At 44.0% G+C, this 27,899-nt stretch overlaps 1 protein-coding gene across 1 annotated transcript in view; it reads right to left on the bottom strand.

Annotated features, from left to right (window-relative positions):
* KIF5B (kinesin family member 5B) overlaps positions 1-27,365 on the bottom strand; it is a 118,866-nt gene extending 91,501 nt beyond the window's left edge. Inside the window, exon 1 of the mRNA XM_068235691.1 lies at positions 26,994-27,365. Within this exon, the coding sequence (XP_068091792.1) occupies positions 26,994-27,119 (126 nt within the window). The 5' untranslated portion in view covers positions 27,120-27,365. The remainder of the gene's footprint in view (positions 1-26,993) is intronic.
* Between the last annotated feature and the right edge of the window lie 534 nt (positions 27,366-27,899).

The following is a 27,899-nucleotide window of genomic DNA, read 5'->3' as shown; positions in this document are numbered from 1 at the left end:
ATTAATTTTGTTGGGTAGACTACTTGAGTGAATAGAAAATCCTAGCTTAAGAGGGTTGAATATCTGAGTCGACCTATACACGAGGTCGACTTGTATTCGAGTACATACAGTAATTTTTCATCTTCTATTTAAAATAACTTTCCAACACTTTTCAACTGAAAAAGTACTGAGAAGTAAGTGCAAAAGTACTATCAAAATTATTTTGAGTATTTTCTTGCTTGCTGGTAGCTTAAAGGGCATTTTATTGACAAATGTAAAAATATCACCTAGGCGAAAACCCAGGTGAAAAAGTGAATAGCATATGGCCTGTGTGCGTTCTCTCCCGAGAAGTTCTATTTGCCTGTAATTTACTCTGGTAGCAGCCACAACTAGATTTAGTCAGTGACCTTTGAGCCATAGGTACTTGTGGGGTGCATGCGCAGTATTTCAGATCTACCTCTTCGCCTGCGCGCCCCGCAGGGCCAGAAAGGTGAAACTGAAATAATGTGCATGCGCTGCACAAGTACCTTCGGTTCAAAGGTCACCGACTAAATCTAGTTACGGCTGCTACTCGAGAAAGAACAGACACACAGGCAAGAGTCCCCACTCTTGTATATGGTCGCAGTTTCTCCTTCAGTTCGTCTCGGTTGTCTGCTTTATAAAAGTTGATGCAGCAAGTATTTAGCAAAAAAAAAAAAAAAAAAGTCTTCCATAATATATATATATAAAAAAATGTATGAATATTTTTTACAACATTCATTTAGATTGTTTAGCCAGAGTTTGCCCATTGTAAAATCTTTCCTCTCCGATTTACATTATGAAATGGATCACTGGTGGTGACATCTTTAGCTCTGCCAGGTAATCTTTATGGAATATTCGTTTCTATGCACAGAGGGAGATAATGCCTGCTTGGCAGTTTGAAATCGGAGCAGTGCTTTTCAGCGCTGCTAGAGTTGGGCGCAGCCGGCGCCTTCATAGATTACAATAGGAATAACTCCTATTGCAGCGATCAGTGAGTAACGTCGGGGCCGTCAGAAGACGGAGCTGAAGTTGCTTAAAAATATAATAATTCGGCCTCCAGCAATCGCTGGAAGCCGAATTATTTCATTCCCCCACTATCCATGGCGGCCTGGAGGGGGAATAGTAATTACCACAGCCGGAACTTGTGCAGAAGCAGGATCAGCTATATACCGGCTGTATCTTGCGCTCAAGTCTACCGGCGCCGATTTCAAATGTACTCGTTTGAAAAAGCCATCATTTCCCACAAGGCAACAAGGTTCACAGACAGCAAACTGTCAGGGCACCACACTGTGGGAGGGGGTTTCAACACAATTTTAGATTTACGAACCCCCTTGATTATCTAACAGAGGTACTTGGTGTAATCCAGACCTACTACTGCTATATACTACTCGTTCTGTTGCCTGGTGAAGCGGGATCATGCCTGCGAAACGCGTTGCAACATTGTTTGAGTACGTTAATATACAGTGATGTGAAAAACTATTTGCCCCCTTCCTGATTTCTTATTCTTTTGCATGTTTGTCAGACTTAAATGTTTCTGCTCATCAAAAACCGTTAACTATTAGTCAAAGATAACATAATTGAACACAAAATGCAGTTTTAAAAGATGGTTTTTATTATTTAGTGAGGAAAAAAAAAACTCCAAATCTACATGGCCCTGTGTGAAAAAGTAATTGCCCCCCTTGTTAAAAAATAACTGTGGTTTATCACACCTGAGTTCAATTTCTGTAGTCACGCCCAGGCCTGATTACTGCCACACCTGTTTCAATCAAGAAATCAATTAAATAGGAGCTATCTGACACAGAGAAGTAGACCAAAAGCACCTCAAAAGCTAGACATCATGCCAAGATCCAAAGAAATTCAGGAACAAATGAGAACAAAAGTAATTGAGATCTATTAGTCTGGTAAAGGTTATAAAGCCATTTCTAAAGCTTTGAGACTCCAGCGAACCACAGTGAGAGCCATTATCCACAAATGGCAAAAACGTGGAACAATGATGAACCTTCCCAGGAGTGGCCGGCCGACCAAAATTACCCCAAGAGCGCAGAGAAAACTCATCCGAGAGGCCACAAAAGACCCCAGGACAACATCTAAAGAACTGCAGGCCTCACTTGCCTCAATTAAGGTCAGTGTTCACGACTCCACCATAAGAAAGAGACTGGGCAAAAACGGCCTGCATGGCAGATATCCAAGGCGCAAACCACTTTTAAGCAAAAAGAACATTAAAGAGAACCCGAGGTGGGTTTGAAGAATATTATCTGCATACAGAGGCTGGATCTGCCTATACAGCCCAGCCTCTGCTGCTATCCCAAACCCCCCTAAGGTCCCCCTGCACTCTGCAATCCCTCATAAATCACAGCCACGCTGCTGACAAACAGCTTGTCAGAGCTGGCTGTGTTTATCTCTATAGTGTCAGTCTGCTGCTCTCCCCGCCTCCTGCAGAACTCCAGTCCCCGCCTGCATCCCTTCCCTCCCTGCTGATTGGAGGGAAGGGACGGGGGCAGGGACCGGAGCTATGCAGGAGGCGGGGGAGCAGCTGAGACTGACACTACAGATGTAAACACAGCCTCACAGCATGGCTGTGATTTATGAGGGATTGCAGAGTGCAGGGGGACCTTAGTGGGGTTTGGGATAGCAACAGAGGCTGGGCTGTATAGGCAGATCCAGCCTCTGTGTGCAGATAACATTCTATAAACACACCTCGGGTTCTCTTTAAGGCTCGTCTCAATTTTGCTAAAAAACATCAATGATTGCCAAGACTTTTGGGAAAATACCTTGTGGACCGACGAGACAAAAGTTGAACTTTTTGGAACGTGCGTGTCCCGTTACATCTGACGTAAAAGTAACAACAACAATAACAATAACAATAATATTTATATAGCGCTTTTCTCCCTGGGGACTCAAAGCGCTGTGACCCTGCATTATGCAGTCTCAAAGGCTAGGGAAAAGAGGTGAGTTTTTAGCCTTTTTTTAAAGCTGTCCAGAGAAGGAGCCTCTCGTACTGATTGTGGAAGTGAGTTCCATAGAGTAGGGGCTGCATAGGAAAAGGCCCGAGCACCAAATGTTAAGTGTATCCTGGGAATAACCAGCTTCATCTTGTTGGCAGAGCGGAGGGTGCGTGGAGGGGCATAAAGTTCCAATAGATCCGCTATGTATTTGGGTCCCATGTGGTGTAGAGCCTTGAATGTCAGCAGGCAGATCTTAAAATTGATTCTCCATTTTACTGGCAACCAGTGAAGAGTTTGCAGTACTGGGGTGATGTGTGAGCTGCGGGGGGCATTGGCTAGGAGTCTGGCTGCAGCATTCTGTACTAGCTGTAAGGGGCGCAGAACCTTATCTGTAGATCCGATTAACAGGGCGTTGCAGTAGTCTAGGCAGGAGGATACAAATGCGTGAACCAGGGCAGGTAGGTCTTCAGCTGGGATAAGGTGTTTGATTTTCGCTATATTTCTTAGATGGAAGAAGGAAGACTTGACGACAGCTGATACCTGCTGTCTGAGTTTTAGATTTCCATCCAGGATCACCCCAAGGTTTCGCACAGAGTCTTTATACTGTACAGTATCTCCCCCAATTGCTAGTTTGAGGTGGTGAGCGTTTTGAACTTTATCCATCATGTGTGGACCACCTACCACCAACACCTCTGTTTTGTCAGAGTTCAGCCTCAGCCAGCTGGTGTTCATCCAATTTTGTAAATTCACTAGACACGCATTTATGGATGCTGATGGGTCTTGGGTGCCAGGCTTGAAGGACAGATACAGTTGTGTGTCATCTGCATAACAATGGTATCCTAAACCATAGTTCTGGATTATTTTGCCCAGTGGGAGCATGTAGACTGCAAAGAGTAATGGTGATAGCACAGAACCCTGTGGAACTCCATAGGCAAGTGGCACTGGATTAGAGTAGTGTGTGCCCAGACATACTTGCTGTGTCCTGACAGATAGGAAGGTCTGAAACCAGCTAAGAACAGTACCCCTTAGGCCACAGTAATTCTTCAGTTGCTGGATTAGTATTTCATGATCCACAGTATCAAATGCTGCTGACAAGTCAAGAAGAATCAGAATTGAGCAATCACCCTTGTCCCTTGCAGTAAGTAGATCATTCATTACTCGGACTAATGCTGTTTCAGTGCTGTGCCTTTTCCTGAATCCTGACTGAAAAGTATCAAAGATGTTATCTGTAAGCCTGGCTTCTAGCTGGTTGGCGACTGCTTTCTCGATAACTTTTGATAGGAATGGTAAGTTCGCCACAGGTCTGTAGTTGGTTACAGAATCAGGATCTAGTGATGGTTTCTTCAGGAGGGGTTTTATGATTGCTTTCTTTAGTTCTTCTGGGAAAAGTCCACTTTGCAAGGAGCACTGAGTGATTTTGTGAAGTGCTGGCCTGAACAGCGCTGGGCACTGCATTAAGGATCCAGTTGGGCCAGGATCCAGGTCGCAGGTAGTGGGGCGGAGACTTTGAATGAGAATTCCAAAATCTTCTACACTCAGAGTGTCAAAGACTTGCCATGGTGGTACGGTAGTAGGTATATGCAACGTCCAGTGGTCAATTGATGTTGTTGGTGTAATGCTGGCACGGATGGTCGACACCTTGTTTGTGAAGAAGGCAGAGAATTCTTCACACCTTTCCCTGGAGTATGTGGTTGGGGCTTTTAGGCAGGAAGGATTGCAGAGTGATTCCACTGTGTGGAAGAGTTGAGCAGCTCTGTTGTTGGCTGTAGATATTTCATTTTTCATATTTCAGCAAAAGAACATCATACCAACAGTAAAATATGGTGGTGGTAGTGTGATGGTCTGGGGTTGTTTTGCTGCTTCAGGACCTGGAAGGCTTGCTGTGATAGATGGAACCATGAATTCTACTGTCTACCAAAAAATCCTGAAGGAGAATGACCGGCCATCTGTTCGTCAACTCAAGCTGAAGCGATCTTGGGTGCTGCAGCAGGACAATGACCCAAAACACACCAGCAAATCCACCTCTGAATGGCTGAAGAAAAACAAAATGAAGACTTTGGAGTGGCCTAGTCAAAGTCCTGACCTGAATCCTATTGAGATGGTGTGGCATGACCTTAAAAAGGTGGTTCATGCTAGAAAACCCTCAAAGCTGAATTACAACAATTCTGCAAAGATAAGTGGGCCAAAATTCCTCCAGAGCGCTGTAAAAGACTCCTTGCAAGTTATCGCAAACGCTTGATTGCAGTTATTGCTGCTAAGGGTGGCCCAACCAGTTATTAGGTTCAGGGGGCAATTTCTTTTTCACACCGGGCCATGTAGGTTTTGAGTTTTTTTTCCCACTAAATAATAAAAACCATCATTTGAAACTGCATTTTGTGTTCAATTATGTTATCTTTGACTAATAGTTAACGGTTTTTGATGAGCAGAAACATTTAAGTGTGACAAACATGCAAAAGAGTAAGAAATCAGGAAGGGGGCAAATAGTTTTTCACATCACTGTATGTCCATTTTTAAATTTAGTTTTTGTGTTCGCTTCAAGAAGTAAGCCCACCACAGCCTACTTAGCAATTTTAACAATTTTAGTCTATATTATCCTTTTGGCGCCTCTGTTTGCTGTACGCTATAATTTGAGAAAAGGTAAAAAATGTATTGTGGGAAAAGGGAGTATCAGTTACTGATACGGATGAAGTTCAATCCTGGGTTAAAGTTTCTCTTTAAAGGGAACCCAAGGTGAGAGGGATATGAAGGCTGACATGTTTATTTCCTTTTAAAAAATGCACAATGCCTGGCTGTTATGCGGATCCTCTGCCTTAAAGCAAACCCAAACCAAACATTTTTTTAATTCAGGGGAGGACAAAAGAAGCGCTCTCTGGTGCATCTGTCATCTTCCCAGATGGATCCAGAATATACCTAAAAGTCAATTTTGTCGATTAAGGAGAAATTGCTCTTTAAATAAGGATTATGATGAACAGGGCAAGGTTTTGGCAAATAAATTTGTGGAGAAGGGTTATGAGGAACAGTTTATCTCTAGAGTCAAGGATGAGTTTAGAGGTAAGGATAAGGGTAACAATTATAAAAGAAAGGAAAAATTCAAGTCAGCCTATAACAACAGTATGAGAGGAGGCAATAAAGGAGGTCCTACATTTGTTACCACCTTTAACAGTAGGGCCATGAAAATTAAAAACATTGTAAAGAAAAATTGGCCTATAGTTCTGCAGGACCCTTGGTTGAAGAATGAGCTGCCCAATTGTCCTGACGTAATTTTCAAGAAAGCTAGGTCGATCAAAAATAAGCTTGCGCCCAGTAACATTCAAAACCCACCAATTGAGAGACCAACTTTCTTTCCTCAGTTGGCCGGTAACTTTAAATGCAATAAAAAACGATGTGGCTGCTGTAAATACATTCAGCATCGGGTTTCAGAAGTTGTAGATGGGAATGGAGAGGTTGTGAAGGTAAAGGACTTCATTAATTGTAGTTCTGCCTTTGTGGTTTATCTGCTCACTTGTGGATGTTCAAATAAAAGCTATGTAGGCAGAACCACAAGGCCCCTACGACAAAGATTGGGGGAACATAGGAGGAAAATAGAGGAGGGCTGTATCAAACACACAGTTCCTAAGCATTTTCAGGAAGCCCATGAGGGTAGGGTCGATAGTCTGAGGATAATGGGAGTAGAATTGATCTCAAGGGACCTCAATAGGGGGGCGAGATATAAGAGATTATGCGAACGAGAATCCTTCTGGATCTTTAGATTTAACTCCCTAGCCCCAGTAGGACTGAATGAAGGGCTGGAAGTGGCCACTTATATTTAATAACTCCACTCACCAAACAGCCCGTACCCCCTTTCCCTCTTTTCCCCTTTTTTCCCCCCCCTCTCCCCTCCCCCTTTTTCTCACCCCCTCTTTCCCCCCCCCTCCCCTTTTCCTTAATCCCTCCCCCCTTTCCCCCCCCCCTTTTTCTTTTTCTTTTCCTTTTTTCCCCCCACTTTCCCCCCCCCCCCCTTCCCTCACTTCCCCCTCCTACCTTTCCTCCCTATACCTCCTTCCCGTTTCCCCCCCCCCCCCCTGTTCCTCTCCTATCCTCCAAATGGCTTGGCTCCGGTTCGAGCACCCATACCATGGTTCTGGGAGGGGCACCAATGAATGATTCATTATTAATTTTTGCTATTCTTAAAGACTTAGTCCTTTGTCCCCATCTTCGTGAGGTTTTTATAATTTCACGAATGAGTATGGATGTGTATGGGACTCTATGAAGGGATTAGTGCACTGTTGACAGTATATTCTTTTGAAGTATTTAGTATTTTTAACCCTTTTATTAAGGTTCATGACTTTGGACCATTTGTATAAAATTGATCTCCATATGGGCAGGAATAAGCCTAGGGATCGTTTTTTTGCACAGATTTATATATATATATATATATATATATATATATATATATATATATATATATATATATATATATATATATATATATATATATATATATATATGTATATGTATATATATATGTATATGTATATGTATATGTATATGTATATGTATATGTATATGTATATGTATATATATATATATATATATATGTATACATGTATTGGGGAGATATGTATGTGTATTGACCAATGTCATATGGAGAGTTGTGATTTATGAGCTGTGGAGAAGAACCATTGGGGTAAGCTCCCCGCTGCCTCCTGGATGTTTCTTCCGTATACGACATGCGTATATCGTTTTATGGATATATGTATAAGTGGAAAAAATGTTTTTACATTTACATAATTTTTAGACTGTTTTATGAAATGTCTCTATTGGCACCGATGAATTTATTTTATGAATTGGCCCCTTTCCCTTACCAATATAGATCGACGTGTCATGTATGGGCATGGCTGTGAGGGCGCCGGTGGTGCGCGCGCATCCTTTTGTTTATATATTTTGTGACCCAGCAGGGCCGCCGTATGGTAGGGCGGCTGTTGCTGGGAAACCAGACGCATACAAATTCGCGTCCCTTGCGCCGTTGCGTCATCTGACGAAGGCGTGGAACGCCGAAACGCGTCATGACGCAACAGGCGCAAGGCAGCTGCCATTAGCGTCTCCGTGTTCCCTGATCCGCCGCTGCTAGAAACCGATCGGTTCCCCCGCTACTGGCCATAGTGAGGAGAAGCATTGGACGGATGCAACATCCAGAGGACGTGGGGATGTGCTCCTCAGTGTGATAAGTGCACTTTTTAACTTTAACATTGTACGTGTGATTTTATTTGCTTATAGGAAGCATATTAAAAAGGTAATGCACCAGAGAGCGCTTCTTTTGTCCTCCCCTTTTTTCACTGTTTTTTACAGCCCCTTACTAGTTCCCAAGTAAGATAGGAGCTGCACTCTGGGGAAGCCTGTCGTTTCTTTGTGAGGAGAGTTCTGGATTGGAGCGCATTGGATTTTTTGCTTTTATTTTTTTAATTCAAAATATTTAGTTGCACCACTCTGACACATACAAAGATAAACACTCCTTCAAACCTATCATTTCAGTGCATGCTTTTCACCCTTCTCTTTTCATAGCTAGGGTTATACTGGGGGCAGCCATTAGCAATTCCTCCATTGCCAGACACCATCTACTCCACCAGTTTGCCGGAAAAATCCCGGCAATTTGAAAGGAAAGGAGGGGTTCCTCCAATAAATTTAAAATATTGTATATTTGTCATCATGCAGCTGAAAAAAGGCTGCTATTTATTATTATCATTTAGAAAATAGATTTTATTTCTGAAATCTTGTATCTTTAATTTGGGTCCACTTTAAATACTTTAAGCCATAGACCCTGAACAAGCATGCAGATCAGATGTCTATGACAAGATTAGCTGCATGCTTGTTTCAGGTGTGTGATTTAAATCCTACTGACGAGAAATGATCAGCAGGACTGCCAGGCAACTGGTATGGTTTAACCACTTTCCCCTCCCCTGGGACGAATATCACCATGCCTGCTTTACCTTGCAGGGATGTATACACTCCTCCGTTGCCGCTTTACACTACCGCTCGCTCCCGTTCTCCCCGCTTATCGGTATAGGGCGGAATAAATGAATAGGCGCTGGTGATCAATGAGATGCCGCGTCATTCACAAAAAGCAAAAGCAACGTGGCCACGCATTGTTTCCTGTTTAGCGTACTAATAGTACGCAACAGAAAGGAATGCATGAGGACATCTTGGGGCCAAATAGCAAAATTACAAATACATACAATTTTTTATTAAAAAGTCCCACATTTACATTTAAAATTAATTCTTTCCCTCCCACACTACCATAGTACCCATTTTTTTGTATTATAAAAAAAAAAAAACCCAAAAAAAACCAAAACAAACAGTTACCTTAGGGACTGAACTTTAATATGTAGAGTGATGGATGCAAAATTGAAAAAAAAATGCACCTTTAGGCCCCTTTCACAGTGGGACGTTAAAGTCGCACGTTATAAAATACTTTAACGCAGAGTAACGCACAGCAATGCAAAGTCTGTGCGACATTCACAGTGCGCACGTTGCGTTAGTGTGTAACGTGTAGCGTTATTAAAAAGTGCTGCATGCTGTGCGTTTAGCAATGTATCTGCTGCGTTATGTGTATTGCACATGCTCAGTAAAGTTTTTTAATTTTTTTTTTTATGAAAAGCATGCGCCGTTTTCATTCCATCAGTATGCGACGAAACCGGCGCACCAAGAGACACATAATGTAGTACAAAATAATGTCCAATTTCATAACCTACATGCACTGTGTTAGGCGCACGTTGTGCGGCTTTAATGTTGCAGCAAACGCACCGTCCCACTGTGAAAGAGGCCTTATTTCCAAATAAAATATTGGCACCAAAGATTGTACTAGGGAAATGTTTTAAATGTTGCAATAACCGGGGAAAATGAGCAAATAAAATGTGTGTGTGTTAATTACGGCAGCATGTATTATTTTAAAACTATAATGGCCGAAAACTCAGTAATAATGAATTTTTTCCATTTTTTTTTCTTATTCCCATTAAAATGCAGTTAGCATAAAATAATTGTTAGGGCTCTTTCACACTAGAGCCTATTTGCTGCGTTTTAACACAAAGTCGAAACTTTGCGTTAACCAAGGTAAAATGATAGTCCATAAAGTTTCATTTTGCCTTTCACAAGCGACGATGCGTTTCGGTGCGTTGCTATACGACGCACCCGAGAGCTTTTAATCATCGGGAGCCGGCGATTTCCTGTCGTGTTAATTACTACCGCCGCCGATTGCGTTGCACCGCTACATCCCGACCACACGCTGCAGGGCATGTAACGCGTGCAGGAGAACAGCTCCTGCATCCGTTCTAGATGTGAAAGAGCCCTTAGCAAAAAGTACCACCCAAAAAAAAGCCTAATCGGTGATATAGATTGTTTCGTTGTGCTAAGTAATAACGCTATAGGCAGATGAATGGAAAGAGCACTACTGCTCTGGTGTTTAAGGGGAAAAACCCTAGGAGGTGAAGTGTTTAAAAAGGTAATAAATATGGCAGCCTCCATTGGTCTCTCACCTCGTGTACCTTTTAAAGAGACTCTGTAACAACATTTTCAGCCTTATTTCTTCTATCCTATAACCGGTTCAGCACCGCAGTCCGAAAATCTCATGCATCCGAGCAACGTTCACCTCCCATTCATTCGCCTATAACTTTATTGCTACTTATCACAATGAACTGATCTATATCTTGTTTTTTCCGCCACTGATTAGGCTTTCTTTGGGTAGTACATTTTGCTAAGAATTATTTTTTTCTAAATCTATTTTAACAGAAGATAAAGAAAGAAATGAAAAAAAATCATTTCTTCTCAGATTTTGGCCATTACAGTTTGAAATTAATATAAGCTACCGTAATTAAAACTCATGCATTTTATTTGCCCATCTGTCCCGGTTATTACATCGTTGAAACGATGTCCCTATCACAATTTATGGTGCCGATATTTCATTTAGAAATAAAGGTGCATTTTTTCAATTTGCGTCCATCACTATTTATAAGCTTATAATTTTAAATATTATAACAACATATTCTCTTGACATGCATATTTAAAAAGTTCAGACCCTTGGGTAACTATTTATGTTGTTTTTGTTTTTTTTTATTGTATTTTTATTTTATTTTTTTAATAAAAAAAAAGTGTACGCGGGTAATTTTTGGTGTGGGAGGGAAACTGCTAATTTTAAATGTAAAATAATATTTTTTTTTTAATTAAAAATGTATGTGGGTGCAGTTTACTATTTGGCCACAAGATGGCCACGTGAAAAAAGTCCTGGATGCGAACGATCTCGCATCCAGGAACTAAAATGCTGGGGAGAAGTTTCCTGGGGGCAGAAATACAGCGCTCTCTGGAGAGAAAGCGTCAGTATTTCTGCGGGGAAGTTAGATCGGTGAATGGGAATTATATTCCCATTCACTGATCGGGGGGCTAGCGGCGGGCAGCGGGAGCGCGCGGGCGATCGCGCGCACCAGCCGGCGGCAGCAGTGCCTATCTGGATGAGGAAGCTCGTCCAGATAGGCCGAACTGGTTAAGTTCCTATACCTGTTCTAATGTGGTCTGTCTTACTGCAGCCTTTCCTAGTTGCACAGTGGCTGTATTATCTCTGCTATATAATCTAATCCTTCTTGGCTTGTAATGTCTTGGAATGTACTATTCTTCTTGTGATAGGATAGAAGCTATGCACACCCTCTCCACGCCCCCTGCAGGCTCTGTGTGAGTCATAGACTGAGCTCCTCTCAGCCTATCACAAGCTGGTTAGAAGCCATGTTTTTTGTTTGTAAACACTGCCTAAAACTGGCAATTACAAGCCAGGATCGCAGCAGGGAGTGGCAGAAACAGCACAGAGGGGCCCAGGAGAACATAATGAATAGAATGGTATGCTTTTTATTGTAAGAATTTCAGAGTACAGATTCTCTTTAAGCTTTCAGAAGGCAGCAACGTACTTTGTAAACCATCATAAAAATGGCATATTAATATCTATGCCTCTTAACTGCAGACATACAATATTCTCCCTGAGTCATTGTGCACAGCCGCTACATCATCCCCAGCCACTTGTAGCAGATGAGCATCATACATGGCTTTCAGAAGAGTGACTGTACAAGATGGAGCAGGATGAGAGATGACTAACCAAGCACACCCAGCCTGCACGGCTCAGTCAGCAGCAATCACGAGCCTGCAGTGACAGAGAGGGAGTATCAAATCCCACAGGTGACACTGGCTATTCACAGCTTCAAACAATAACAATGAAGTAATCCATCAAGGTTCTCAGAGGAGGACGGGGCTATACCAGACGTGCTGGATTTAAAGGCTTGGCTATACTAAATTAAATCTCCCAGATCTTAGAGTTAAGCAATTATTAAAAGGATTACATATGCGCCCTGTAGAATAAAGCAGTTTTGGGTAAGCTAGCCGCAGATGGGTGTACGGCAAAGCTCTGCGGTGTGGTGCGTCTGCACAAATTAAAGCAGCCTTGTGAAATTTCACGGAAATATTAGAATATACAGATTTTCACTGCGGTCCAATGCGTGGAACATCTGGCCTCCGCAGCCCTCGTCTTCTCCAGATCATGCACAATCTGTTCCTCCTAATAGCAGACAGACAATCTCCTTTATGGCAATAACTGGAGGAAGATAAAGAATTTCTGCAAATCTGCTCCATGTTGTCTGCTGGCGGAGAGGAAAACTCAGCTCTTTTGTTTTATGTAATCAAAGAGCCGGCGACAGTCTCTGGGCAGATGACAGGTCCTCCAGAAAGAAATCCTGTCGCCCTCAGCAAAGTGGCCTGGGAAGCAATAATGCACTAAATGACATTACAGACATTTATTGTAGTTCATCCCTAATGCCTAGTACACACTATACAATTTCCCACCAGTTCAGACCTGCCAGAAATTAACAATTTGACTGTCAATCTGATTTCCGATATTTTTTTTTAAATTGATTTTCAGTTCACTTTATATTTAAAATCAGGAAAAGGACAGGAAATCAGATCAGACCGGTTGGAAATTTGACAATCAATCTAACAGGAAATTGCATGGTGTGTACCTGTTATTAGATTGTAAGCCTTTGGCAGGGTCCTTCCCTCCCTATTGTATTCTACATGATCGTGTGCTCCTTTCCAGAAAGCCTCGTTCTTGTATTACTGGGCCTACCTAGCCAGCCCAAAATCACATCATGTATCTTGTATCCAGTTTGCCTTGTATAACTTTGTGCTATGTTGTATATCCTTGTAACGCTACGTCCATCATCCTTTGCCTTATTTTATGCATTTACTATCCAGCACTGCTTAATATGCTGGCACTTTATAAATACGATAAATAATAATAATCCCATAACATTTGCTTGGGGACAGGATCTACTAGAAACCGCTAATCGCCAAGCAATTCTGTAGCATTTTTTTTAGTGCTGGTTCACACTTGCTCGCTTTTGAGGAGCATTTCAGTGCTTTGCTGATTGCCAGTATCAGCAAAGCAATGCGACAAATGTATTCCTACTGGACCATGCTCATTCACTGCAGCATACGGGCCAAAACAAACGCACACAATAATAAATTTTAAAAAATTACAATTTTGCAGTCAGTGTGAACCCAGCCTTAAAAGGATTCTGTACTGCTAAATAAAAACAAAGTGTCAGTTAGCCGGGGCTTCTAACGGCTCCCGGCAAATGATCTGTCCCGCGCCGTCACTCCAGAATCCTCCGTTTCCCGCCGTGGGTCGCTTTCCAATTATTTGTCTAGAATGTCACTGCGGCTGCGCGTCCATGGCCGCGCACGTGTCCTCGCTCCAGTCTACAGGAACTTACTGCGCAGGCACAGTACCAGAAAACATCATACTGTGCAGTAAGCTCCCGGACACACGAGCGAGAACACGCACAGCCGCAGTGACATTCATCTGGAAAGATACAGCAGTACCAAAAGTAGCTTGGGGCAGGAGAATGGAGGATCGTGGAGGACCGGCGCAGGACAGGAAGTCTGCATGGGGCTGGCAGTAGCCCCAGGCAAGTGAAACTCTTTGGGTTTTTTTACATTTCAGTTCCACTTTAACGGCACAATATTTTCCTCAGATGCGATCATAGGATCAGATTTGTGGGACCGTGAGCAACTAGGAGAAAGTGCCCATAAACCTGAGGATTTGCGCACTTTCTTCAGATACAATCAAAAAAGCAACATTCAATATTTTGTATTCCAAATCGACCATAGAGAAAATCAACCATTAGATTGCTGCAAATCTGATTGAACGAGCGTATCTGAGGTGAATAATACCTTTATTGGGCAACTTTAGGGCTTATATCCACAAGCATACATGCTTGCGCATTTTTCACGTATGTAAATTCACATTAGAACGCATGGTCCATTAAAGTATAGGCTGCTCATACACAGCTTCTAGAATGACCCAATAGACAAGCAAGTAAACCCACTGTGGTCAAAAGTTAGAGTAGCAGTGATCTATTCCACCATCTTCTCCTTAATTAGACCTCAGCAGAGCTCTAATATAAGCTAGCATTGTGCCACTTTGATGCAGTACAATGTTATGCAGATTTCGATCTCTTACTGCGCCTCCTTTACCCACTAAATTGAGATTTACCAACACACTAACCACCCTTTTAATCTGCACACTGCCCAAAATCAGCTGAAAAATACTCAATTTGGTTCGTTGGGTGTAACAGTGCAAGGAAAATTTGATATGTGGTATTGCCAGCCCAAGACATAATGGTCATCACTGGAGATTCCAGTAAGATTAAATGACACCTGGAGTGAGAGGCATATGGAGGCGAACATTTTTTTCCTGTTAAGCAATGCCAGTTGCCCGGCTCTCCTGCAGATCTATTTGGTATCAGCAGTGTCTGAATCACAAACCTGAAGCAAACATGCCCCTAATCTAGTCAGACTTCAGTTAGAAACATCTGATCTGCCTGCTTGTGCCGGGTCTATGGCTAAATGTATTAGAAGCAGTGCAGCTAGGCTATATGCATTGTTTAAAAGGAAATAAATATGGCAGCCTCCATGTCCCTCTCACTTCAGGTGTCCTTTATGCAGCTCACTGGCGGTTCTGCACTGCATCAAGTACGCAGCGTGGTCATTTCATTTGTATTTGTATCAGCAAAACCAAAGCCTGCAGTATGACACAATTCCTGGCCCGATATGTCAACAGTGGAGTATCGTTTCTTAGCTGAAGAGGAAAAAAAAACAACTTAAATTTCTGTGACTAATTTAATTTTTATTTAATTTGATTATAGTTGATAGAATGTTATGTGACAACCATCCCATCCATAAATAGTCTGAACCAAAAATAATGCATTGAAAATATTTAACTTTGGCAGCAGAAGTGGCCATCACAAGACTAGTCTGGTTGACCTATCCTAAACAGCCATGAGAAGAAAAAAAAAAAACATGTTTTATTGGACCAGCCCTCTTGTAGGTTAATAGAAAACTATGTCAGTGACATAGCAATCCCATAATGCCCTTCTTCAGAGCCAGAGAAATATATTCATTGGCCATGCCACGACCACTAGTTACAGGTAGTTTCAGGATGTATTTATTCTCAAAATCAGTAACAGGCAGTACTCATGGGTTTAACACAAACACTGACTCCCGTTTTCACTTAGCTGACAAACAATTTGAAGTTGCAAAGAAACCTTGAAGTAAAAGGAATAAGGAGCCTGCCATTTTTCTTTATGAAAATTGTCAGTTCTCAGCTGTTATTGTGATCTTTGAGGCACACACAAAGATGGAATACAAAAGTCTGGCTGTCCAATCCAGGATCCAATCAGAAATGTTAGGAAACTTGGATTGACTACCAACTATAATAATCCGATAATAATCCGAACATTTGTATAGCGCTTTTCTCCTGTTGGACTCAAAGCGCTCAAGAGCTGCAGCCACTGGGACGCGCTCAAGAGGCCACCCTGCAGTGTTAGGGAGTCTTGCCTTGAACTCCTTACTGAATAGGTACTTGACCTAGCCAGGATTCGAACCCTGGTCTCCCATGTCAAAGGCGGTGGCCTTAACCAGTACACTATCCAGCCACCACAGTACACTATCCAGCCACCACTATAAAATCTTCACATTTAAAGAGACACTGAAGCGAAAAAAAAATATGATATTATGATTTGTATGTGTAGTACAGCTAAGAAATAAAACATTAAGATCAGATACATCAGTCTAATTGTTTCCAGTACAGGAGGAGTTGAGAAACTCCAGTTGTTATCTCTATGCAAACAAGCCATTAAGCTCTCCGACTAAGTCTTAAGGCCCATACACACGTCGGATTTTAGCAAACGACCCGTCGTTTGAACGTTCCGTCGTTCGGACGTTTCCGCGTCAAATCCGACGTGTGTACAGACTATCGTTCGGGTGATAAGACTGGTTACCAACGATCCACCGGGCGGATCGCTGGTAACCAGTCTTATCACCCGAACGATAGTCTGTACACACGTCGGATTTGACGCGGAAACGTCCGAACGACGGAACGTTCAAACGACGGGTCGTTCGCTAAAATCCGACGTGTGTATGGGCCTTTAGTCGTGGAGAGGGCTGTTATCTGACTTATTATCTCAACTGTAAGTGAACTGTTTACTTTTTCTCTGCTAGAGGAGAGGTCATTACTTCACAGACTGCTCTGAAAGACTCATTTTGAATGCTGAGTGTTGTGTAATCTGCACATATTATAGAATGATGCAATGTTAGAAAAAACACTATATACCTGAAAATAAAAATATGAGAATATTTTCTTTGCTGCTAATCTTCTAGTAATTATTCATAGCACACAACCAATTCACTATATCAATATTTTTTTTTTCGCTTCAGTGTCTCTTTAAGGCTGCTTTCACAGTGAGACGTTACAGGCGCACGTTAGAGCAGCCTGCAACGCAGCCCAACTCACAGTAATGAAAAATCAATCGGCTGTTCACAGTGCCCACGTTGCGATACAGTGCAACGCTGGATCTTCAAAGAAAGTGCAGCATGCTGTGCGTTATAGGTGGTTTTAGCTGCGTTAGACTGTTTGCACATGCTCAGTAAGGGGAGAGTCCACTATTGTTTCTAGCCACATGGCTTATTGATATTCACTGCACTGTAGTGTTGTCCAGATCATGAAGGATTCGGATCTTTGATCCGGATCTTTTTTCTGAGTCGAATCATCCGGATCACCACAATGAAGGATTCGGTTCACAGTGGATGTCTGAAAGAAACAGGAACTGCAGCTTCTGTGCACAAGCACAATCTTCCTGCTGCATCTCTCCCTTCCCCATTAGCACCCTCAATGTGCCTTCATTCTCCTGCACCTCTCACTCTGCTGCACCCCTGCTTCCCTAGTAAAATGATTCAAAGATTCGGTTCAAAGATCCAGATCTTTTCAATGATCCGATTCGAATCATCCGAATAATTGAAAAGATCTGGACTTCCCAAGATAGCACCAAGAGCCTCATAACGCGGCTCAATCTGACGTCCAACTTCAACACCACCATGCGTTGCGTTAGGGGCACTTTATGCGACCTTAAAGTCCCCTAAAACGCAACGTCTTGGTGTGAGAGAGGCCTAAAAGCCAGCTGAAAATATTTTAAAGCACTTGCTAGCTGGCTCCTGTAATAAGTCAAGCCTCTAGTCCCACACCTGCTAGAAGCATACAGGCAGTGTAATTCCTGTGATGTCAGAACATCTGACTTCCATAATTGTTCTTAGAGGATGACTCAAAATGTATAAAATCCCATACAGACAAATGTATATAGTTCCACTGACTATAACAACTGGCTGTATTACATCCAATGCTCTGCTGGCAGCTAAGGAGAGTTCATAGCAAAACACCAACCCTTCGCTCACTCAATTGGATACCGATAAATTGGAGTATTCTGTTTAAAGGACAACTGAAGTGAGAAGAATATGGACGCGGACATATTTATGTGTACGAGAGATATCGGCGTGGTATATGGCTGATCCTGCTGCTGCACAAGTTCCTGGCTGTATTAAATACTATTCCCCCTCCAGGTCCACCATGGATGGTGGGGGATGAAATAATTCAGCTCCCAGCAATTGCCGAATTATTGTGTTATAAAAGTAACTTCAGCTCCGCCTTCTGACGGCGCCGAAGTTACTCCCTGTGAGCTGCTATAGCTGTAATACCTATTACGGCCTATGGTGGCTGCGCCTAAGTCTCCATTGTTGCATTCACAGTGTTCGATATTTATTTCCTTTTAAACAATACCAGTTGCCTGGCAGCCCTGATGATCTATTAGTGTCCGAATCACACCAGAAACAAGCATGCAGCTAATCTTGTCAGATCGGACAATGTAAAAATCATCTGATCTGCATATGCTTGTTCAGGGTCTGTGGCTAACAGCATTAGAGGCAGTGGATCCGCAGGAAAATCAAGCAACTGGTATTGCTTAAAAGGAAATAAATATGGCAGCCTCCATATCCCTCTTACTTAAGTTGTCCTTTAAGGTTGGCTTATTGACCTTCAAATCGTTGCACAATCTGGGCACCTGAAGGAATTGTTACAATTGCATCAGACCCCCAAGAATATTAGATCAAACGGATCTAATAACTTGGTCGCCCCTAGAGTCCATCTCAAAACCTTTGTAGCCAGAGTATTCTGTCATGCTGCTCCTACACTTTGGAACACCCTGCCACACCCAATCAGGAAATCTCCATCCCTGGATAAATTTAAAGAGAAACCGAGGGGTTATTATAAATCTTAAGAGGACACAGAGTCATGGTCTGTGCATAAACACATGCCTCTGTATCACTGTATTGCCGCCTCTAGTCCCCCTGGGGGTCTGCTGTGCCCCCCTGAAAAAAGCACCAGGTTAGCAACAACCTCCTTGTCGCTAGTCTTTTCTTTAAAGGGGTTCTGTGGGGGGAACCGGAGGATAAAAACCACCACTTACCTGGGGCTTCTTATCTGCCCCATATAGCAGTAATGTCCCACGCCGTCGTCCTCCGATCCGCCGTTACCCGCCAATTATTCGTCTGACATAGCCAAATAATGCTTGCTGCCGTTTGCATCCTCGGAAGCTTACTGCACAGCAGCAGTACGAAGTTTCCTTGTACTGCGCCTGTGCAGTAAAGTTCCAATGACGTGGGCGGGAGTGAGCAGGCCATGGCCACGGCCGCGCAGCCGCAGTTGGACGGCGTGTCGCGCTAGACCGGGGCCAGCGGCAGGGAATGGCTGATTGGAAGCAGACGGCGTGAGACATTACTGCTACAGGGGGCTGATAGAAGCCCCAGGTAAGTGGCAGTTTTTATTCTCAGACCCCTGCATAGGGGAGTGGGAAGAAGATGAGGAGGCTCCCGGTAGCACTTGGGCATAAAACAACTGTCTGAAATAAATCCACTAAAGTGGACTGCTTGTTGCCTCTGCTTTGACAGGCTCAGACGATGGGGATACCAAAAATGACTTCACACTGCAAGCTAAAACAATAGAATGATTTTTTTAGCTGTCAAAAGTAAAGCCTGTACACACTCTAAAGAACAGTGTGCACAAACCACAGTGCAAATACACTGCATCAAAGAACTTGCCCCAATTACAAAGCCCAATTCTACTATTTCTAATTCTGCTCTGAATATAGTGTGGACAATAATTCCAAGCCGTTGCAGGTGTAATTGATGTCTGTGTACCCACTGGGAACATTACCCTTACTTTCTGTTCCACCGGGGAGCTTTGTGGCTCTGGTTCACCCTCACAGGTTGTCTGTAAAGGTAAATAGGAGACTATGCTTGTACTCACAGAATGTTCATATTTGATGCAGCTGTTCCAGAGGAATTCCCCTTGGAAAAGTCAATCACATGACTAAGGAACTGTGCACAAAGCTGCCAGCAGAGTGGGAGTTTCTTCCCCTACAAATGCCATCACCCGACCCTCCCGCCTCTGTTTCCTCCTGCAGTGAGCAGAGTCACAGGATAACACCAGCTGTTGACCACTCCCAGCTCTTACTCCTGGTACACGCCATGCAGTTTCCCATCAGATAGAGGGGTAGAACATATTTACGTCAGACCCAATCTGATTTCCAATCGTTTTTCTGATTAGTCCCATCAGAAATTACCTATTTAACCCATCTGAAGGGAAATTGTCTGGCATGTACCAGGGATTAGGCTGGGCTCCTACATAAAAGGTGCACAGTTTCCTTCCAGTCCTGATCTGTCAGTTGCATCAGTTTTGTCTGAGTTTTCTATGGCTGGGTTCACATGTAAATCTGTACATTTCCATTCAAGTGCTCTCAGTTGTGTGTGAGTTTTCAATGGCTTAGTTCACACATAAAAAGATGTACAGTTCCGTTCCAGTCATGTCAGTTTTGTGTCAGTTTTCCCTGGGTGTGGTCACACATAAAAGGTGCACAGTTCCAATACTGTCAGGTAAAACTGACAAAAACGCAAAACTGACAGGACAGGAACAGAAATGTACAGATTTATGTGTGAATCAAGCCTTACCCGACTACCTCCTGTGAGTGATAATGGGATAGAGGGAGGAGTTTGGGCAGCTCACATACTGATGCACATCCAGCCAAACACTATGACATTAGAAGAGGAAGTCAGCATTGTAATCTCATAATAAAGGAAGGGATACTACAAAAACTGCTTTTGTGCTTTTTCCATTTCAAGTTACAATATATTCCACACAATGTGCATTAAGAAAAAAAACAAAACCAATAAATAAATAAAATAAATTAAAAAAACAGGCACGATTACACACAAAAAAAAAAAAAAAAAAAAAAAAAAAAAAAAAAAAAAAAACTGCTGCTGTGTATCATTTGCAGATGAATTCCAGCACTTCCTGTCTGGACAGGAAATGACGTAAATTCTCACAAATGGTGACAAAGAACTGTAGTAAAAATCTGAGGAATGCCTAATCGTATACTCAAAGCTAAAATAGAACAAAAAATTGCAAAAAAAAGGGCTCTAGGCTACATTCTAGCTTCACAGAGAAATCAGTCAGGTTTTTGGCACTGCGTCACATGAATGGAGACTTGAAAAGCTCTGGATATGCAATATATTCCACTTTAACAGCTCAGGTATTGATCCTAAACACAAAGTGGCCTCACTTTGGAATATTAAAAGACTCTTGCACAATAACATGAATCACAGGTCTCTGGCACAAAGACGTAAGGCTATCTGAAGAATATTGCACTCCAAAGTACAAGTAGTCTGCATTATTAGAACTAAACTAACAACATCACGCCACTAGTCCTGCTGAAGTTTGCTACAAATACAGTAATACAGAATTAAAAGACCACATTGCAAACGTTTTTTTAAAGGGGCACTATGTCAAAAAATGTAAAATATGTGCAAACATATACAAATAAGAAGTACACTTTTTCCAGAGTAAAATGAGCCATAAATTACTTTTCTCCTATGTTGCTGTCACTTAGGCCTAGTGCACACCAGAGCGGTTCTGCTGCGATTTGCGATTCGCTTGCGGGTGCGGATCCGCTTGGGTAATGTATTTCAATGGGCTGGTGCACACCAGAGCAGGAGGCGTTTTGCAGAAACGCATACTCCCGGGCTGCTGCAGATTTTGGATTGCGGATGCGTTTCTGCCTCAAAGTATAGGAAAAAACGCAAACCGCTCTGAAAAAAAGGCACTTCAGAGCGGTTTGCCAGGCGTTTTTTGTTACAGTAGCTGTTCAGTAACAGCTTTACTTTAACAATACATGAAATCTACTACACCAAAACCGCTTCACAAAACCGCAAAATGCTAGCTGAAACGCTACAGAAAAAGAAGAAAAAGCGTTTCAAAATCTGCTAGCATTTTGAGGATCTGCTAGCGGTTTTTGGTGTGCACTAGGCCTTACAGCAGGTAGTAAAAATCTGACAGAAGCGAAAGGTTTTGGACTAGTCCATCTCTTCAAGGGGGGATTCTCAGCAAGGCATTTATTCTGTATAAAGATATTCCCTAAAAAGGATTTAAAAGGAACCAGAGATCCTGTAAAGAAAATAAGTTATACATACCTGAGGCTTCCTGCAGCCCCATACGCGCTGATCGATCCCACGCCGCCCGCAACTACGAGAACCGGCTCCCGTCAGTGACGTCATCAGAGCCGGGCTACGCAGGAGATGGGTAGAGTCTGCTTGCAGAAATCAAACACCTCTGATGGTAAAAAAAATGTGCTTGTTTGTTCTAAAGAGAGTCCTGTCATGTGACTGCCTAATGATTATTGCCTTCCCAGTGTTTGTTCTCCCCAGGGTCTTTTAGCTGGGTGCTCCATCCGGCTAGTTTTGGTGAGCACCCGTCATTGGCTCATTTCCTTCTCTGCTGTTAAAAAAAAAAAAAAAAAAAAAAAGTTGCGCAAAGAAGCGCCGGTCCTGCATTCTCTCATCTCACCCCACCCGGCTGGAAAAAATATCTGGCGAGAACACGGCCTTCCCATTTGGCTGATGGGAAATTTAGTGCAGCCTAGCTTTCTTGTGTTGTGCTCAGTCAGACCAGTATCGGGATTCAGCATGCTTGGGTACAAAGAGAAAGCTAGGCTGCAGATCATTTCCATTCAGTAAAGGCGGCAATAATCCAAAGCATTATCACATGACACGGCTCCATTAGAACAAGGAAACAACCTTTTTAATAATCATCAAAAGGTAAATGTTTCATTGATGTGAGCTTGTTCTGCGTTACTCATTTTGGCTGGCCTAGACATGGTCATATTACAGGGTTTAGGTCCACTTTCTAAAATTACAGCTGCTAAGTTTTGATATTCTATAATTAACGTCAAGGGAGCTGGCTTTATGGAAATCAGAAACAGGGCAGGAAATGTTTAATTTATCCACACCTGAAATAACTATTATTCCTGGATATGATTATCACCTACATGCAAATTATAACCCATGCTGCAAGATTCAGGACAAGTCTTGGACAAAGGGAAATATTACGACAGACGTGAGTCAAATGAAGACTTGCACCAAACAGAATTAAAGTGGACCTGAACTCTTCTTGCACAGAAAGAAAAAAACATACAGAAACGCACCCTGTATGTATTTAGAGAGCTTAGCCTGTCTAATTCCCCCTCATCTGTGTCTAATCACAAGTTGTAATTGGATCTCTCAGCTGTGTCAGCTGACTGCCACGGCAGAGCAGTTAACTGGTAAACACAAGATGTTAACAATAGGCCTGCTACCATGAAAGCAGGAAGTAGACACAAGGCAGATTTATTGCAGGAGCTCTGTAAGCTGTAGCAAAGAAATGTTTTCTTTTCTTGGACCGGAATTCTTGCACAGGACAGAACGAAAACAGAGAAATGCACCCTGTACGTATTTAGAGAGTTTAGCCTGTCAAATTCCCCCTCATCTGTGACTAAGTACACGTTGTAATTTGATCCCTCAGCTGTGTTAACATTATGTTTGCTTCCATGAAAGTAGGAAGAAACACTGCAGATTTATTGCAGGATTTGTACCAGCTTTAAAAACAAAACAAAACAAAAAAAAAAAACGTTTTTCTTTAAAGTTTATTATGCTGTTGCTTATCTTTTAGAGCAGAGGGGAAGCTCTGAGTTCAGGTCTGCTTTAATAGTGAGACCTGCTAGTTTTGATAACAGTCACTGGCAGCCATCCAGCTGTGCCATCTAACATAACTGGCAGAACCACTGGACTCAGAAACAAAACACCAAGCTACTAGATGCCACAAGTCATGAAGGACAATCCATCAACAATAACACTAACTCCAATGCCTTTGTCAGCTGCCTTAACATAAGTGCAAAGATTGAATTCCAGTGGCATCAAAGCCAACTAGAAGGCTGAAAGCTACCCAAGCAGCAGAAGGAAGGAATGACAGGACTGCAATAGGCACTGGTGACAAAAAGCAGCAGCGACAGCACTGAGATACTCCTGAGGTGATGGCTACTGCAGAAGATTACAGCAGTGACAGCATGCACTGACACTCCAGGGAATACTTTTGCTTTAGGGGACCCCCAACAGGAAACCTCATAGAGAAATTCAGCTAATGTGATTGGGTGGACGGTACCCGTTTCAACTGTTAGGCTTCCAAAAGGTATTATTAAACTACACTCACACCATTTGTCCAATCAAAACGCTTTGTGCTGTAAGAGCAGGGCTGTGGAGTCGGTACAAAAATCTTCAGACTGACTCCTCAGTTTCTGAAACCACGACTCAGACTCCGGGTACCCAAAATGGCTCAGACTCCGACTCCTTAGTCTAATATTTAACAGGGCTGTGGATTTTGCACAAAAATCTTCCGACTCCTCAATTTATGAAATCAACGACTCCAACTCTGGGTGCCCAAAATTGCCCCGACTCCACATCCCTGTGTAAGAGGCTGTTGTGATTGGACAACTGTTCCCTATGAGGTTTCCTGCTGGGTCTCTTCAAGAAGACTATCACCCATTCTATTATCAGAATATTGAATAGATGACTGGCACAAACACCAAAGCAGCAGCTTCCAGGTACCCCAGTCGTTATGAATGACCCTAGTTGATCAGCAATGACTGGCACATCTGTTATAGTAGGGCAGTGACTATAGTGGCAGGACTGGAAGAGATTCCAATAGCATAAGACAATAATGGAAACACTGGCAGCTACTCCAGTGGCAGGATTGGGAAAGATCCCAGTAGCAGAAGACAGTCATAGAAACATTGACAGATATTTCAAAGGCAAAGAGCAAAATAATGTCCCTGTGGCAGGACTGGCAGTAAGCTCAATATCAGCCCCAGATAATTGGATTGGTACTGGCTATGTCTGGCAGAAATACAGAAAATGTTAACCAGCAAGAATGTCTCAAGCACTAGCTGACAGATGAACAATGGGAAAGGAATAGTACAGATAATGACTGGCAGGGGCACAGTGTCAGAGAACATAAATAGCATCAGTCTAGCCATGAAGGGCCACAGCAAGAGACCACATCCCATGATGAAACAAAGCACTAGTGGGCAGAACTGACACCCACTAAGCAGGTACATTGTAGCAGCAATGGGAAAGTGTGGCAAAGGAGAAAATGCACAAACTATGGCCTGCACAATAGTACACAACAGAAGGGTTGTAGACTAGACGTGGTGCCAGCTATGCCATGAAGAGACACAGTGGCAGAGTAAGAATGGATACATATTTGCCCTGTATAAAAACAGAAGAGTGCAAGAGTATTACCAGCCATGCCAAACGTGCTCTACTAAGGTGAAGGAAAAGAGTGATACCAGCCATATCATGGTAGGTAGGTGGGTGGGTTGGGGTTGTAACAGTTTCAGGGCAAAGAAAGTAGCCATGCCTAACAGGAATACAGTTCTTAAAAACAACAATACTGGACAGGATTCAGTTTCAAGCACAGTGAGTTAGCCCTGACACCAGCCATTCCATACAGCATTACAATCTAGAGACCAACAGTGACATCAGAGATTCCTGGTGGGAATGTAATTCTAGAAGTGACACCTGCCATACTGAGCAGTGATTTGGTGGTTCACGGTCATAGGACAGGAATGACAGCAGGTAAGGGCACTATGCCAAGCTATAGGACAAGGGGACAATTAAACAATAACAGAGTGTGGAGGCAGAAGACAGAAGTAAGACTAGGTAGATCAGCAGTGGCATAGAAGTAAAGTACCACAGTGCTATCACAGAAGCATAGAGCAGACGTGGGGATAAGCAGGTACACAGTGGGAGAGTGGGTGTCACCAGACAGTGGCAAGGTGGTAAAGGGGAGGAGAACCACCAGTCATAACAAATAGGGGTAGAATGGCAGAGGGGAGGAGCAGCCCCAGACATACAAACATGGGGCAGACAGCAGTGACACCAGCCAGACACACAGTAGCAGAATACAATAACACTAGACAGGAGCAGCACCTAGCAGAAATGAGTATGGATAAGGAAGCCAGGCATGGTTATACAGAGCAGAAATGACACAAGTGATGCCAGGCACAGTGCAGAAAACAGCAATGTTTCCAATGGGGAGAGAGTGGCATCAAACACGAGCACAGGGCAGCAGTACCAGATAGGGGACAGAGACACATTAAATTGGGAGCAATACCAGGTAGTGACAGATAAGAGGTGATAGGATGGTACCAGGCAAGGGCACAGTGCCACCCAAAGGGCAGATATGGTATCAGTCAGGGCGGAGGGTTGCACAGTGGCAGAGGGCAGCACACTGGGGGCAGGAGTAACAATGGGAGAGGGTAGCACACAGGAGGCAGGAGTGGAAAAGGGCAACACACTGGGGGCAGCACACTGGAGGAGGTGGCACAGTGGCAGAGTGCAGGACACTGGAGGAAGGAGTGACACAGTGGCAGCAGCTAGCACGCTAGAAGCAGGGGTGGCACAGTGGCAGCGCATTGGGGCAGGGGTGGCACAGGGCAGCAGTGGCAGAGGGCAGAACACTGGGTGCAGGAGTGGTGGCAGGGGTGACACAGTAGCAGCACACTAGGGACAGGGGTGGCAGAGGGCAGCACACTAGGGGCATGGGTGGCACAGTGGCAGGGGGAACACACTGGGGGCAGGAGTGGCACAGTGGCAGCACACTGGGGGCAGGAGTGGCACAGTGGCAGCACACTGGGGGCAGGAGTGGCACAGTGGCAGCACACTGGGGGCAGGAGTGGCACAGTGGCAGCACACTGGGGGCAGGAGTGGCACAGTGGCAGCACACTGGGGGCAGGAGTGGCACAGTGGCAGCACACTGGGGGCAGGAGTGGCACAGTGGCAGCACACTGGGGGCAGGAGTGGCACAGTGGCAGCACACTGGGGGCAGGAGTGGCACAGTGGCAGCACACTGGGGGCAGGAGTGGCACAGTGGCAGCACACTGGGGGCAGGAGTGGCACAGTGGCAGCACACTGGGGGCAGGAGTGGCACAGTGGCAGCACACTGGGGGCAGGAGTGGCACAGTGGCAGCACACTGGGGGCAGGAGTGGCACAGTGGCAGCACACTGGGGGCAGGAGTGGCACAGTGGCAGCACACTGGGGGCAGGAGTGGCACAGTGGCAGCACACTGGGGGCAGGAGTGGCACAGTGGCAGCACACTGGGGGCAGGAGTGGCACAGTGGCAGCACACTGGGGGCAGGAGTGGCACAGTGGCAGAGGGCAGCACACTGGAGGCAGGAGCACCACGCACTGCCAGGTCAGCAGAGACACGCCTGGCCGTCACAATCACTCACCGAGACGACCACCGTGTCTTCCGTCTGGAACTTGGCCACGTACTTGTCCCCGCGATGCACCTCCGAATCATTGAGAGGCCTGAAGCGGCACATCACTTTGATGCTGCACTCCGCCGGGTCGGCCATCTTGTCCAGACGCCCCTCTCCTGTGTCTCCGGGAACGGGCAGGCAGCCGGCGGCGGCCCGGGAACCTTCACAGCGCTCTGATCGGACGAGAACCGGCGCCGCCGCTCCGCAGCCCTAGACCGCGCGCCGCCAATCTCAGTGGGCGGAGGGATGCGGCTCACTTCCCATCCAATATGGCAGCCATGGCTGTGGCCGGTGCGATGACGCCCGGCTCCGCCCCTCCTGTCGGCGGCGGCGCTGGAGTGGCGGTGACGTCACCTTCGCACACAGAGGGTTACTCCGTGGCCTTAGAACGCATGCGCGAAACCCAGTCCCTGCCAGTCTAACTAGAGGGGTGTGGGTTTGCAAGTCGGGAGCAGACGCCATTTTCTTGGAGACCAACTTGAGCCTAACACCCGACACGATGCTTCTTACATGAGTGGAGGCTCTATTGCAGACTTGTATGTGTGGAAGCTTCTTTATTAGCTGAGACGAATGTGAATTAAATCAACTGTGCAGTAAAAAATGAATGTATAATGAATGAATTTGCTTATTGTTTACATTAGTGATTTATAGATTATTTAGTCAGTGTTCGCCCAGTGTTAAATATTTCCTCTCTCTGATTTATATTCTGAAATGTATCACTGATATTTTACACCTTTAGTTCTGCCAGGTGATATGTGCTGAATGTTCGTTACTAAGAGTTCTATGCACAGAGGGAGATATTACTTGCTTGGCAGTTGGAAAAAGTGGTTATTTCCCATAATGCAATGAGGATGGCATACATCAAACTATCAGAAC

This window comes from Hyperolius riggenbachi, chromosome 5, assembly GCF_040937935.1.
Source record: "Hyperolius riggenbachi isolate aHypRig1 chromosome 5, aHypRig1.pri, whole genome shotgun sequence".
Classification (NCBI taxonomy): domain Eukaryota; kingdom Metazoa; phylum Chordata; class Amphibia; order Anura; family Hyperoliidae; genus Hyperolius; species Hyperolius riggenbachi.
The sequence above is the reverse complement of the archived record's forward strand: the minus strand, read 5'-3'. Positions and strand labels throughout refer to the sequence as shown.